The 14,845-nt window shown below is 42.1% G+C and overlaps 1 protein-coding gene across 2 annotated transcripts in view; it reads left to right on the top strand.

The window, feature by feature from the left end:
- The window catches only part of LOC134082235 (mucin-2-like), a 30,502-nt gene that overhangs the window by 1,457 nt on the left and 14,200 nt on the right, over positions 1-14,845 (top strand). The window contains exons 2-9 of one of the 2 annotated variants that reach the window (XM_062537894.1): positions 2,488-2,508; positions 4,614-4,788; positions 6,743-7,011; positions 7,490-7,641; positions 7,951-8,185; positions 8,925-9,110; positions 10,583-10,750; positions 11,021-11,166. In XM_062537894.1, the coding sequence (XP_062393878.1) occupies positions 2,488-2,508; positions 4,614-4,788; positions 6,743-7,011; positions 7,490-7,641; positions 7,951-8,185; positions 8,925-9,110; positions 10,583-10,750; positions 11,021-11,166 (1,352 nt within the window). Of the gene's footprint in view, positions 1-2,487; positions 2,509-4,613; positions 4,789-6,742; positions 7,012-7,489; positions 7,642-7,950; positions 8,186-8,852; positions 9,111-10,582; positions 10,751-11,020; positions 11,167-14,845 lie in introns of both variants that reach the window. The other variant, XM_062537886.1, reaches the window with a different exon arrangement.

Below are 14,845 nucleotides of genomic sequence, written 5' to 3'. Positions count from 1 at the left end.
GAGAGAGAGAGAGAGAGAGAGAGAGAGAGAGAAAGAGTGTAGCATACTTTCTGTGCCAGTGGAAATATTTGTATGTGCTCTTTGAAACTCACATGTCTCAATGTTGCATAGCAACCATTCAGATAGAGCAAACATATACTTCTAGGCGGAAGAGTGATTATGAATACATTGTTCACCGTACATTTGTTGTTGCTGTGCCTTTGTTTCATGAAATCTTGCCGAATAGACGTAGTAACAGTTCTAGAAAAGCAATATGCCACTCGAGTCCGTCGTTTGCACTGATTTCGGAACAGTTAGAACAGGGTTTGCTTGCGCGTAGTGCCTAACAACGCCCCTTAGCTGTTCTGAAATCAGTGCAAACGACGGCTTCTCGGGGCTTCCTGCTTAATTTTTTATGAGTATTGAACTACGGGATGTAATCTATAGGCATACAGCTACATCTGCGTTGAAACAATGAGACTGTTTATCTATATAGTGAGGTTGGCTACTGGTGATAGTTACAGTGCACACCACTGCGTTCTCTATAGTGAGGTTGGCTACTGGTGATAGTTACACACCACTGCGTTCTCTATAGTGAGGTTGGCTTACAGCTGATAGTTACAGTGCACACCACTGCATTCTCTATAGTGAGGTTGGATTACTGGTGATAGTTAGAGTGCACACCACTGCATTCTCTATAGTGAGGTTGGATTACTGGTGATAGTTACAGTGCACACCACTGCATTCTCTATAGTGAGGTTGGCTACAGGTGATAGTTACACACCACTGCGTTCTCTATAGTGAGGTTGGCTGCAGGTGATAGTTACACACCACTGCGTTCTCTATAGTGAGGTTGGCTGCAGGTGATAGTTACACACCACTGCGTTCTATATAGTGAGGTTGGATTACTGGTGATAGTTACAGTGCACACCACTGCATTCTCTATAGTGAGGTTGGCTTACTGGTGATAGTTACAGTGCACACCACTGCGTTCTCTATAGTGAGGTTGGCTACAGGTGATAGATACACACCACTGCGTTCTCTATAGTGAGGTTGGCTACTGGTGATAGTTGCAGCACACAGCACTGCATTCTATATAGTGAGGTTGGCTGCAGGTGACAGTTACACACCACTGCATTCTCTATAGTGAGGTTGGCTACAGGTGATAGTTGCACACCACTGCGTTCTCTATAGTGAGGTTGGCTGCAGGTGATAGTTACAGTGCACACCACTGCATTCTCTATAGTGAGGTTGGATTACTGGTGATAGTTACAGTGCACACCACTGCGTTCTCTATAGTGAGGTTGGCTACTGGTGATAGTTACAGTGCACACCACTGCGTTCTCTATAGTGAGGTTGGCTACTGGTGATAGTTACAGTGCACACCACTGCATTCTCTATAGTGAGGTTGGATTACTGGTGACAGTTACAGAGCACACCACTGCATTCTCTATAGTGAGGTTGGATTACTGGTGATAGTTACAGTGCACACCACTGCGTTCTCTATAGTGAGGTTGGCTACAGGTGATAGTTACACACCACTGCGTTCTATATAGTGAGGTTGGCTGCAGGTGATAGTTACAGTGCACACCACTGTGTTCTCTATAGTGGGGTTGGCTGGGCCTACTGGTGATAGTTACAGTGCACACCACTGCATTCTCTATAGTGAGGTTGGATTACTGGTGATAGTTACAGTGCACACCACTGCGTTCTATATAGTGAGGTTGGCTACTGGTGATAGTTACACACCACTGCGTTCTCTATAGTGAGGTTGGCTACTGGTGATAGTTACACACCACTGCGTTCTATATAGTGAGGTTGGCTACTGGTGATAGTTACAGTGCACACCACTGCATTCTCTATAGTGAGGTTGGCTACAGATGATAGTTACACACCACTACATTCTCTATAGTGAGTATTGTCTATATCAGTATGTGTGTGTGTGTGTGTGTGTGTGTGTGTGTGTGTGTGTGTGTGCTTGCCCGCATTTATGTGTGTGTTTTATGTATCTGTGTGTGTATGCTCAACTAAATATACGGTTGAAATGATTTGTAAATCATAGGATTATAGATTTATATGTATTCTCAATTAAGTATACGGTTGACATGATTTGTGAATCATAGTATCTTATAGGCCTATTTATATATACTGTATATATACGTGTATATATATATATATATATATATATATATTCTCAACTAAGTATACGGTTGACATGATTTGTGAATCATAGTATTATACTTCTATCCACGTTTTACAGCACCCCAACTGTTTTTCGGAATTCGGGTTCTAGCTTATCTTGATGCGACTGACACACTGCTCTGCTTTTTTGTGCCTTGTGCCAGCAATGTTTCCATCAGTTACAGTGCTCAACTTAGCACTGCTTGCTTGGGTCTTTAACTTGATATGATATGATATGATTGCTTTCATATGACTGATTGATGTGATTATTGATATTTCATGTATGCATGCTCAGACTGTTAACATAATCTTGTTCTTGTTACTCAGGTTGCCTTGGACAGCTGGATGGTGAGTAGGGAAGAACACAATGTCTCAGTGCCACAACACACACACACACACACACACACAGAGAGAGAGAGAGAGAGAGAGAGAGAGAGAGAGAGAGAGAGAGAGAGGAGGGGGGGTCCATGAGCCGGTGGAGAAGCCCCTGAAACATGTTTTATTTGGTTTGTCCCCACATGACCAAAATGTATACAGCCTCTTCCCATTACAGTTAATGGTACTTCTTTCCCATTAAAATGAATTTTATGAATTTAGGTTAAAAGAAAAAGTAATCAGCCAGACATGTCCCACTCTCTTCTTTAGTATATTGCCTACACATTGAGTGGTTAATAGAGTATATGGCTGATAACTTTTTTGGCTGCACCATTTTGGGAAAAGGGATTCAACCACCCAAACCTTATATTTTCTGAACACTCAGTATCTGAATCAGACAATCAACTTTATTGGCCAGATAAACAAACCACAGGGGTCCCCCAGGGCTAAGCGCTGGGGCCCCTTCTCTTTGGTATCTACACCACCTCCTTGGGACAGACTTTCCGTTCGCATGGCTTCTCATACCACTGCTATGCAGATGACACACAGCTCTATCTGTCCTTTCCACCTGATGACCCCTTGGTCTTGACACAAATCTCAGACTGCCTCTCAGACATATAAACATGGGTGAAGGCACACCACTTCCAGTTAAACGTACCACACATCATGACATCAACATCAAAATTGACTCCTTGTCTGTTGAACCTACCAGGACTGCAAGAAATGTAGGAGTCGTTCTAGACAACCAACTAACCTTGCCTGATCATGTGGCCTCAGTAGCCAGGTCGTGCCGCTACGCGCTATACAACATACGGCAAATCAGGACCTACTTGACTCAAGATGCTACCCAACTCCTGGTACAGGCAATAGTCATGTCACGTGACTACTGTAATGCCCTCCTGAAAGGTCTCCCAGCCTGCACAGTGAAACCCCTTCAGATGATCCAGAATGCAGCAGCACTCTTGGTCTACAACCAACCCTGAAGGGTGCATGTCACCTCATTGCTCATCCCGTTACACTAGCTACCATTGGCCACCCGCATCAAATTCAAGACTCTAACACTTGCCTACAAAGTACTCTCTGGCTCTGCTCCCACCTGCTTGAATGCCCTCATACAGGCATATGCCACCACACTCCTCAGGTGGACGACGTCTAGCCCTGACACTCGCCAAACCAAACTTTTCTCATCTGTTGCTCCTCGTTGGTGGACTGCACTACCAGTTCCTACTAGAGCAGCGACATCTCTCTCCATCTTCAAAAAAACTTCTGTAGACCCAGCTCTTCAGAGAACATCTCCTCTCATAGCGCTACTTACAGTCTTGCGGTCTTACAGTACTTAACTTACCACCTAATTGTGTTGAGGTGTCCAGGACCATGGCAACCTTGACAGGGACAAGAAGGAGGGGGACATTCCCATCCGCATTCCTCCTCCGGACAATAACGCTCATTAATGCACTTATTCTTACTGCACTCTGACCTTTTCAATTTTTTCCTCGAATTGTTACAATTGCTTTACAAATCTTAAAATGTTTACCATGTTGTAAGTCACTTTAGTTAAAAAGTGTGAGCCAAATGTAAGGTAATGTAAGAAGGAGTTTGACTCTGGTCAATCTTTTCTCTCAAAGTACTGTACAACACTCAAACAAATAAGACATGAAAGGAATAAGGTGCTGTGTCCACTCAGCGCTCACAGCGGAAAAAAACTCTCGGCGCCGACCGTTTTTTGTCGCAGCGCTCAGAGCGCTCAAAGTTGAAATCTGTTCAACTTTTAGAACAGCGCCGGGCTCGTCAATGTCACTTCTCGTTATAAACCAAAGATTCTAGAACGTAACTTAGCAACAATAAACACTTATCGAAGCGCCGAGAGGAGGAGGTTGAGGGCGCTCTGGCTGTTAAAAACGCGTTTGGTGGACTCAGCACCTAAAAACAGAACAGTGGGAGTACAATGAAGGACAGTAGAATATGGCTATGTACAGACACGCACACATGACATATACATACATGTACATCATATAAACAGATATACTGCCCATGCACTTACATGCTGTCTTGAATGAACCATGGCCTCTCTCCCCCAGTATGTGGCCGACCTCCCCTCAACAGCAGGATAGCTGGGGGCCAGGATGCTCCAGCAGGGAGCTGGCCATGGCAGGCCAGTCTGCACGCCTCTTTTCCTGGGTTCAGCACGTTCATCTGTGGAGGATCCCTCATCAATGAGCAGTGGGTGCTCTCAGCTGCACACTGTTTTAACAGGTAACCACAGCTGCCGTTCAAGGACACAAATCGAGACAGAAAAAAAGGCAAATCGAGACCGAAAATCCCCAATGTAACTACGGGCTTCACACGAATAGAACCACAGTGGAATCTAAAAGAACATAAAGTTGTCAATGTTAAATGATGTCATACACAAGTCCGAAGCCACAAGCATAGAGAAGCCAAAAGAAAGCACACAAGCAAACTAAACAAGACACACATGCCAGGGAGATCCCAAGCAAGCACACGCAAGCACCACAAACCGCCCCCAGAAAACCTACCGCAACGCGGAGGAGCTGTAGCATAAACACAAGAAATTAGCCTACTAACGCTATGGACAAGACAGCAGCGTGACCACACTAAACAGACAAGCGGGGCCGAGCCATGCCACCAAAACTCGTGGCCATTGATCTAAGCTGTAAAGGACACTACGCGAACACACCGGGCCGTGGTCATAAGCTGCAGAGGAGAGACAACTAGGGCTACGCGCCGGCCGGGTTCCATATGGCAAAGCCCGAGTGGGCTTGCGATAGACTCCTGCACGAAACCCAGGGACAGATCGGGAGGGAGACAGAGGAAGGTGGTCTTACCTACCAGTCTCCTTTATACGACATTATGGCCTAGTACCGGGAATTGAATGAATGAACGTGTGTTTGCCCTGCCCTCCTCGTTAGTGGAGATCAGTATGTAGGGGAAGCAGAAAAGGGACAGACAGAGCAGGAATGCAACTGGCTACAACAACATTAACAAACACACAAACACACACACACACACACACACACACACACGCACAAACAGAGGTCAATTATTCCGCACACAAACACACAAACGCACAAACACAGGTGAATTATTTTTTTATTTTTTTTAGTTTTTTTTTTTTAGTTTTAGTTTATTCACAATACCACTTCAAACAAATATTACAGTAGGGTTTTAAACTTAAGATGGGTAAAGTGAATGGGTCCCCCAAAGAAGCTAGGGAAGCTTATAGGCGGGGGCCCAAAGATCATAGAGAAGGTAGTGGTACAGTAAAAGCATACATAGTACACCAAAACACTTAAACTACATTCTTACATTACATACATATACAATCATACACATACATCCCAGCGGTCCATGAAGTGACAATATTTATATTAGATATAGGTTAGTAAAAGATTATTTTTTAGTTGTTTTTTGAAGTTGGAGATAGAGGGCAACACCTTAAGGCCATCATCAATCCCGTTCCAGATCTGCGGCCCCCTACAGACAACACTCATACTAGTGCGCACATGTCGGCGCAGTTTTCCTGAGATTTGTGATTTAGTTCTAGTTGGGTATGTGTGCTGGGGACTGGAGATTGGAACAAGACTACTTAATCTAGGGTTGAGCCTATTGACAATTTGAAACATAAGACAGGCATTATGATAAACATTTAGCTCAGCCAGTCTTAATAACTGAAAACGATGAAATAGGGGATGGGTATTCCACACACAAACACACAAACGCACAAACACAGGTGAATTATTCCACACACAAACATCCAAATCAGAAAAGTAATTCCAGTGAAGGTAGGGGAGGTCACATGTTACATGACTCTAAAGTTGACCTAAACCGGTTTGTGAGATTCAAGTCCAAAATGTATTTTCCAGGCACACACACACACACACACACACACACACACACACAAGGTGGATTATCCACTATTATGGAAATCTAAACAGTAATTCCAGTGAAGGGAGAGAGAGGTCACAGCATGTCACATGACTCTAAAAGTCCAAAAGGTATTTTCCAGGTAGACACGTGAAACAGAAAACATGAAAACATGAACAAATAGATTCTTTTGTAATGTAAGATTACTAACTCTTGGTTAGATTTCATTTTTGCCGTATATTGCATACAATCTCACATAAAGCCTGATGCTGAGGTGTATTTGGCCTTTCTTTTTGTTTTTTGTTTTCTGTTTTCCTCCTGCCAGTGTATCTGCAAGTAATCTCGAGGTGTATCTGGGTCGGCAGAACCAGGAGGGCAGTAACCCAAACGAAGTGAAAAGGACGGTGAGCCAGATCATCAATCATCCCAGTTTCAACCGTTTCACCTTTGACAACGACATCGCTCTGCTTCATCTCAATGCCCCAGTCACCTTCACCGACTACATCAGGCCTGTGTGTCTGGCTGCCAATGGGAGTGTTTTCCTCAACGGTACTGACAGCTGGGTCACTGGCTGGGGAAATACTGCTGATGGAGGTACGACCAAATGTCAACACGGATATTAATGTCATGCTCATAGACATCTATTATCTATTTCCTGTACCAACCAGTTTGAGACATTGTTGGCAGAACACTCACAGACACAACGACACACAGACACACAGACGCACACACTCACTCACTCACTCACTCACACTCTCTCTCTAACGCTCTAAGACTCTCATGTTGTTGGACCATTTATATGTTTATGTATCTCTCATAACTACTGATGAAACAGTGCCCCCTTCTGGTTACAGAATTTTTTTTAAATTTGTATTCCTGGTGTCTGATATAATGGAATGATTTGGAAAAGGGGAGAAGGGAATTTGCAAGAATATACCCTTCCAGATATCATCATTATCAGTGATAACAACTACTTATTCAGTCAAGATAGACTGATCAGAGCATTAACCTATTTCACTGCTCTCTTTATATGTTAAAAGTCCTGAGTGTGCTGTCTCCTTGTCATCCCCAGTTCCTCTTCCATCTCCTAAGACCTTAAAGGAAGTGGAAGTGCCTGTGGTTGAGAACACCCAGTGTCAGTCCTTGTATCAAGTCGTGCCCTTCACAGTCACAGACAACATGATGTGTGCTGGAGACCCTGCAGGAGGCAGAGATTCATGTGAGGTAACACAAATGATCATCTTGTTGTCATAGAACCGAGAGTGACACAAGCATTAGAACAACAAGAACAACATTTCCTGTTTGCTAGATGGGGTCCTGTGATGCCCATAATGTTAATCTAAACGCTTCAAGAAAGTGTGACATTTTTATTTCAACTTTCTTTGATATGCTTTAAGAAAGTGTGATGCTCACCTAAACCTTCTTTGATATGCTTTTAGAAAGTGAAAATTCCTAGTTTTCCTTTTCGGTTAAGAAGAGCAGTTTTACAGTTATGTTCATGCTGACGTGGGGACGTTTGATTGTTGTTTTCAGGGAGACTCAGGAGGTCCACTGGTGAGCAAACAGGACTCTGTGTGGGTGCAGTCTGGTATTGTTGCATTAGAAGGTTGTAAAGAACCCAATCGTCCCGGAGTCTACACCAGGGTGTCCCGTTACGAGAGCTGGATCAACTCTGAGATCAGCACCAATCAACCAGGCTTCGTCCAGTTCATTGGATCTCCTCTTCCAGTCATCCCTCTTACAACACCTGGAGGTCCAGAAACGGGTGGTCAGTAAAACAGATCTATCTTGGGTTTATTGAGGCTCCACTGTAAGGAGTGATACGATTTCAAGGAAAAAATATCGCTGAACAATGCTTTTGTTTTTCATGGAAAAAAGGTGCTATGAGAACAGATATCGTTGAAGAATGCTTTTTTTTCTTCACATAGTATTTTTTTTCACTTGTGTCTGTAACCCCAATATCTGCGGCTTTAGCTGTTACAAATGATTTTGCGTTGTGTTATTAGCTGTTAGCATGAGATTATGTGCTGCGTTGTGTTATGAGCTGTTAGCTGTTATCATGAGATTATGTGCTGCGTTGTGTTATTAGCTGTTAGCTGTTAGCATGAGATTATGTGCTGCGTTGTGTTATGAGCTGTTAGCTGTTAGCTGTTAGCATGAGATTATGTGCTGCGTTGTGTTATGAGCTGTTAGCTGTTAGCATGAGATTATGTGCTGTGTTGTGTTATGAGCTGTTAGCTGTTAGCATGAGATTATGTGCTGTGTTGCCTACATGTACTGTAGCTGATAATGTGACGTGCATGAGGATGACGTGCATGTAGATGTTGGTTAATGGACCTGGGCTACGCTCACACACACACACACACACACACACACACACACACACACACGTTGGTTAATGGACCTCGGCTACGCTCTGTATGTGTTCCAAGTAGAATTCACGAGGCCCACAGCGTCCACTCCTGCACTCACCACTCCTCCCTCTCCTGCTGTGACTGTTGCCCCAGGACCCACCAGCACGACTACTCCTCCCTCTCCTGCCGTGACTGTTGCCCCAGGACCCACCAGCACGACTACTCCTCCCTCCCCTGCTCTGACTGTTGCCCCAGGACGACCCACCAGCACGACTACTCCTCCCTCTCCTGCTCTGATTGTTGTTGCCCCAGGATTCACCAGCACGTCTGTGCTTCAAGGTATGTTGAAGAATCTCAATTATTTCTGCTATCAGTGGCTAAACTATTAGCAAAACGAAATGTCCCTATAAAAGAGGTATTTTTGGAAAAAACTTAAACGAGAAATCCAGCTTCTTGAGGTCATTTGGGGTTGAGTTGCATGTATACACTACAATTCAAAGGTTAAGTTGTGAATGGTATTCCAGAGGCTCGATGGTGTTTTAAGCCCCCAAACGTCGTCTTCGTTTCATGAAATCTTGCAGAATAGAATAGCACCAGTTTTAGAAAAGCAGTAAGCCACTCGAGTCCGTTGTTTGCACTGATTTTAGAACAGCTAGGGGGGTTCTAAAATCATCAATTAATTAATTCATTCATTCATTCAACCTTTATTTATTCTCGGAGAGTCATTGAGAGTAGCCCTCATTTTCAATGATGCCGAGATAATCAGTGCAAACGACGTCCTGTCGGGGCTTATTGCTTAGTTAACCCATGCCTAGCCCTAGCGCCTCCCAGGCAGTGCTGCCTTGAAGACAACGTTGGGGGCTTCTGTTGCGTTCCAGTGCAATGGGACGGACGTATCCTACCTCAAACTAAGAAAAGTGCACTGGAATGCCTGTCGAAGTTAGCCTGATTACCATCGACTTTCAAAGGCTCTGCGAGACTTTAGTCTGACCAACAGCCTGTGCTAACACGGTTTCTTGCCAGCGCTGGTTGACCCGCCTCCTTTAAGTGCCTCGATTTGCTACTGGTAGATGTCAGAAAGCGGATTGCCGAGTTTAAACCAATAACAACACTCTTTCCTCTGCCTTGAACACGCCTCTACCCAGAGCCGTTGGAGCTGCTCAAAGTTGATTGGTTCTCGACCAAAGGGGGCAGTTCCGCAGATTTCGGGAACTCAGAAATCCTTCTCAATGAGCAGTTGACCAGACCAGCAGCAAAAGCCTGAAGGTGTTGCGTCACTGGGAGGGCGTGTCAGGCTATGTCGAAGTGGAACTTCCTACCAGCGAAGTTTTTTTTTAAAGTATACTCAGTTACCCTACATAGTGATACGCAGCGCTTCTACGGCTCCAGAACAGTTGCTGAAGATGTTTTAGTTAGAAGACCGCTATGCGTCAACCTATGTTACCCAGTGCGTCCATGCTTTCTGTTTACATTCTACTTCAATTACCTGGAACGCTTTAAAGTATACGCTAGTACACTTCAGGTAGGATAAGTCCCACGTCCCAGTGCACTCGAACGCAGCATTAGAAAACCAACAAACACTGCAGACTAGAGCTCCCTGAGAGAAGATCTAGGTGGCCGGGGCCAGATCCTGCTTGACGTTTGTTAAACTGCGCCTGCAGTGCACTCTCTAAAAATAGCCAACAACTTGTGTTTTTGCAACAATAGCCTGCAGATCACGCTTTAAAAATGTCCTCCTCTGTGAGGTTTTTAAATAGACATTTTATTGTAGACCAGAACCATTAAGAATTTAAAATTCTGGAATTACCTAGGAGATTCTACAGCAAGCATTCCTGCATCTTCATCATCTTCACAACCAGTGACTCAATCATCAACAATAACAACAAGAAAAACAACAGATGCTCCTCCAACACCAACAACTACTAGTGCTGCAACTGCCACGACCACAACAACAACCACGACCACCACATCACCTCCAGGTATGTTCACATTAGTTGGAAACTCAGCTTCGGCGTCAAATCAGTGTACAGTATGTGTGCAACGTTTATCCTAGCACTTAAAGCTAATGTTAAAGTCATCAGTTTGTACTTTGTCCAGACAATAAGCAACTTTACTTCTGATATCTCTAAAGTAGGACCAGGCTACTTACTTATAAGATATAGTGAAGAAAATATGCTCCTAATTCTTCTGCACTGAAAGGCTTACCAATTAAATATACACTGAAAAAATGCTTTTCTTGTATCACTCAGGAAGATTCTGTCGCCCTCAAGATATTGATGCCTTTGGTTTTGCTGTAGTGACTGTAACAGCAGATCAACCAGCTCTAATCGATGCTTTTGCTTTAATGACTGTAACAGCTTCAATCACATGTAATAGTACTTATCTTCAAACTCAGGTAAGTCTGAACTTTCAGTCATTCAGTATTAAAAAAAAACTAATAAAAAATTCTAATAAAATCTAACCAAGTGGTATGAATGGTATATCAAGATCAGACAATTTAGTTATGGTTACAGTTATGGTTGTGTTACTTAGCAGATGCCTTTGTCCAAAGCGACATACCAACAAAAACAATACAATTCATTTAGCAGTGAATGGATTAAAAAAGTTGATCAGACTATAGTGTCGACTAAAGAGAATGGCAATATAAACAATAAACAGTATCAATATAGGCAAATCTAATGAACATAAACAATGACTAAATGGGAGAATAGTAAATAAACAATAAAGTCATTCAATGAATTATGTAATAACAATAGCAATGGAATATTAAGCAGTAATAAAACAATAATGCAAGCAATAATAAAGCAAAAATAATAGCAATAAACAATAATAACATTTATTTTATTTTTTTAAACCTTTATTTATACTCGTAGGGCATTGAGGTTTCCCTCATTTACAATACAACGAGTTTACAGGAAAAGGTTGTGCATTAATAAATAAGAGCAACAGAGGGAACATAAAAACACATAAAACAAATAAGTAAAATGAATAAATAAACTAAAAACAGTTGCAATTTGATGAACAGAGATGTGGGTAACACTTTACATTATGGCTCGCTAATAAGGTGGTAATTGTATGGTCATTTCTATGTAATTTCATGGTAACAATCCCTTGTTACCACTTGTTACCACTTATTACCAGTAATTTCTATGCAGTTTCTAGTGCAATTACTCTGCTGTTTCTAGGTAATAGCAATGCAAACAGCATTAATTAAGGTGGTCATTTCTATGGTATTTTGATATCATTTTATGAATAATCCTTTGTAGCCACTTATTACAAGTTATTTCCATGCAGTTTCCAGTGCAATAACTCTGCAGTTTTTAGGTAATAGCGATGCAAACAGCTTTCATTTTAAGTATAATAAAATGGTAATTATTTGAAACTTTACTCGTCTTATTGTTTTTGTTTAATTACATGGCTATGGCTATGGCTATGGCTATGGCTATGGCTATGGTTATTTAGCAGACGCCTTTGTCCAAAGCGACATACAAATAAATAACAATACAAATTAAATTAACAGTGAACAATTACAAACTAGGGAGAATAGTAATATTATCAGTAAAACAATCATTTTAAGCACTAACCTAATGAGAAATAAAACAGTGAAATGAGAATAGAAATCAAATAAGTCACTCAGTTAATTATATATAATAATAATAACTAAAGCATGGTATGGCTAAATTTAAGGACAATAGCAAAATAAATTTCAAATTCTATCAATAGACAAATTATAACAAAACAATACTATTATACAAACCATAACACATCACAAACTCAAAGGACTAAGTGCATATTAAATAAATATGCCTTAAGACCCCTCTTAAAAGATCCAAAGCTGTTGCTGGAACGGAGAGCACTGGGCAACTCATTCCACCAACACGGAACCACTGAAGAATAGGATCTACAATTTGACCTAGCATGTATGGTTGGTCGACATAACAGACGCTCCTCAGAAGATCGCAATGGGCGGTTGGGAATGTACATCGTGATTAAAGAACTGAAGTAGCCGGGAGCAGATCCAGTCAGTGTCCTATAGGCCAGAGTGAGAGATTTAAATTTAATTCTGGCTACTATAGGGAGCCAGTGGAGAGTAACTAGGAGAGGGGTTACATGTGTCCTCTTTGGCTGATTGAAGACCAGTCGTGCTGCAGCATTCTGAATCAACTGTAGTGGTCTTAATACACAAGCAGGTAGGCCAGCTAACAGAGAATTACAGTAGTCCAGCTTGGAGATAACCATTGCCTGTACAAGAAGCTGAGTGGAATCTTGTGTCAGATAAGGTCTGATCTTCCTAATGTTGTACAGGGTATACCGACATGCCTTTGCAATTGAGGCAACATGCTCAGAGAAAGTAAGTTGGTCATCAATTATGACACCCAAGTTACGTGCCGATCTGGTTGGAGTCAGTGAGGATGAATCAAGCTGGATATTGATCTGTTGGGGAATAGCTGTTTTTGCTGGAAACACCAAGAGCTCAGTTTTGGAAAGATTAAGCTGAAGGTGCTGATCCTTCATCCAGATTGAAATGTCCTTCAGGCATGCAGAGATCCGATGGGAAACACTAGAGTCCTCAGGTGGGAAGGATGACAAACAAGGAGGTAATTTCCAGGAAAATACACAGCATCAGGGCCGTAAAATACATTATCACTTATTTCCACCCAATTACTTAGTTATTAGCCTACTAAGAAAGAGACAAACCAAGTCATTGTCGTAGTAAGTTGGTAAAGAAGACATTAAACTGAACTGGAACAAGTGAAGTAATTTTAATTTTCAGAGCTGTAAAATGCACTATTGCCTCTTCCTATTTAATTACCTAGCTGTGTTGATAAACCCATCAATTATCCTTATGACATTTTTAGTGTTGTTTTTGTTTAATTACCTGAAAAACAAGGAGGTAATTACCAGGAAAATACACAGCATCAGGGCCGTAAAATACAGTATCACCTATTTCCACTCAATTACTTAGTTATTAGGCCTACCATCTCTGATCTGAAATAGGCTATTTTGTAGCCTACTGACATTCAACACACAAACACATGATGAGTACGACCTTTATTACTTTGTTCTGCAAAAAAAGAAAGTTAACATTTAACATACAACAAGTAGCCTATAAGTCCGCCGAAAATTTAACTAAGCTATGGAAGAAGTATTTTTCGTTGATCACGCAGTAGGCTAGCCTGCAGAGCTAGCATGAGCTACAGCCCAAAATCGCTAACAGTGGCATAAAGCCATAGGCTACGCTTTCAAAATTAAACCACTAACATTGCTCAAAACAGCGCAAAACCTCGTCAGCAGCTAACTCGAGGTGTCTACACATAAAACAAAGCACCAGTCAGTCTGTAAACTTTGGAATAGTCTGCACACACTTAGAAATCGTTCGAGACTGCAACTCTATCTGAAGCACAGAAATGTCACGCGAGTTCTCACACGGAAGCACGCACGGGAGCTATTGTCGGAAGAGACTACGGGTAGTCCGATGCTCAAATTACAGTGAGATCAGAGCCCGTCTTTTCTCTGGTGAGATATGCTACAGACAGAAGAAAGAGGACAAGGAAGACAGAGTGGTTCGTGTCTGTTCCTTTCCCGGCAGCAAAACAAAAATTAAAAGTTTACAATCCAGCAAGTTTTCATCAACTGTCATTGCGATACGGTCGGTCTCCGGTGGCTTATTGTTTTGAATGTGGACATTGACACCTCAATCGAAACGCTAAAGTGATGGATTACCGTGTCTGCTGTCATAATTTTGAGAAGGACAACTTCGTTATTCCGAGAGGAGCTTCTGACCCAAAGAAGTCAACGAAATATTATAATATTTTTATCTGTAACAAACACGTCACCTCTGTAGGCTACCTGTATGAATGTTTTGGTAGGTTTAGGGTGCACTGCAAATAAAATATTTAGCCCACTGTTTCAGAATTTGATTATGTTGTTTTATTATTGCAAAACATGTTAAATGTGTGAAAACAATGTTTTTTTGCAGAACAAAGTTAAGGTTGTGCTCAACATGTGGTTGTGTGTTGAATGTCAGTACACGGTAACCTATTTCAGATCAGAGATGGTAATAACTAAGTAAC

This window comes from Sardina pilchardus, chromosome 1, assembly GCF_963854185.1.
Source record: "Sardina pilchardus chromosome 1, fSarPil1.1, whole genome shotgun sequence".
In the NCBI taxonomy this organism is placed as follows: Eukaryota; Metazoa; Chordata; class Actinopteri; order Clupeiformes; family Clupeidae; genus Sardina; species Sardina pilchardus.
This window is presented reverse-complemented; position numbering and strand designations above follow the sequence as displayed.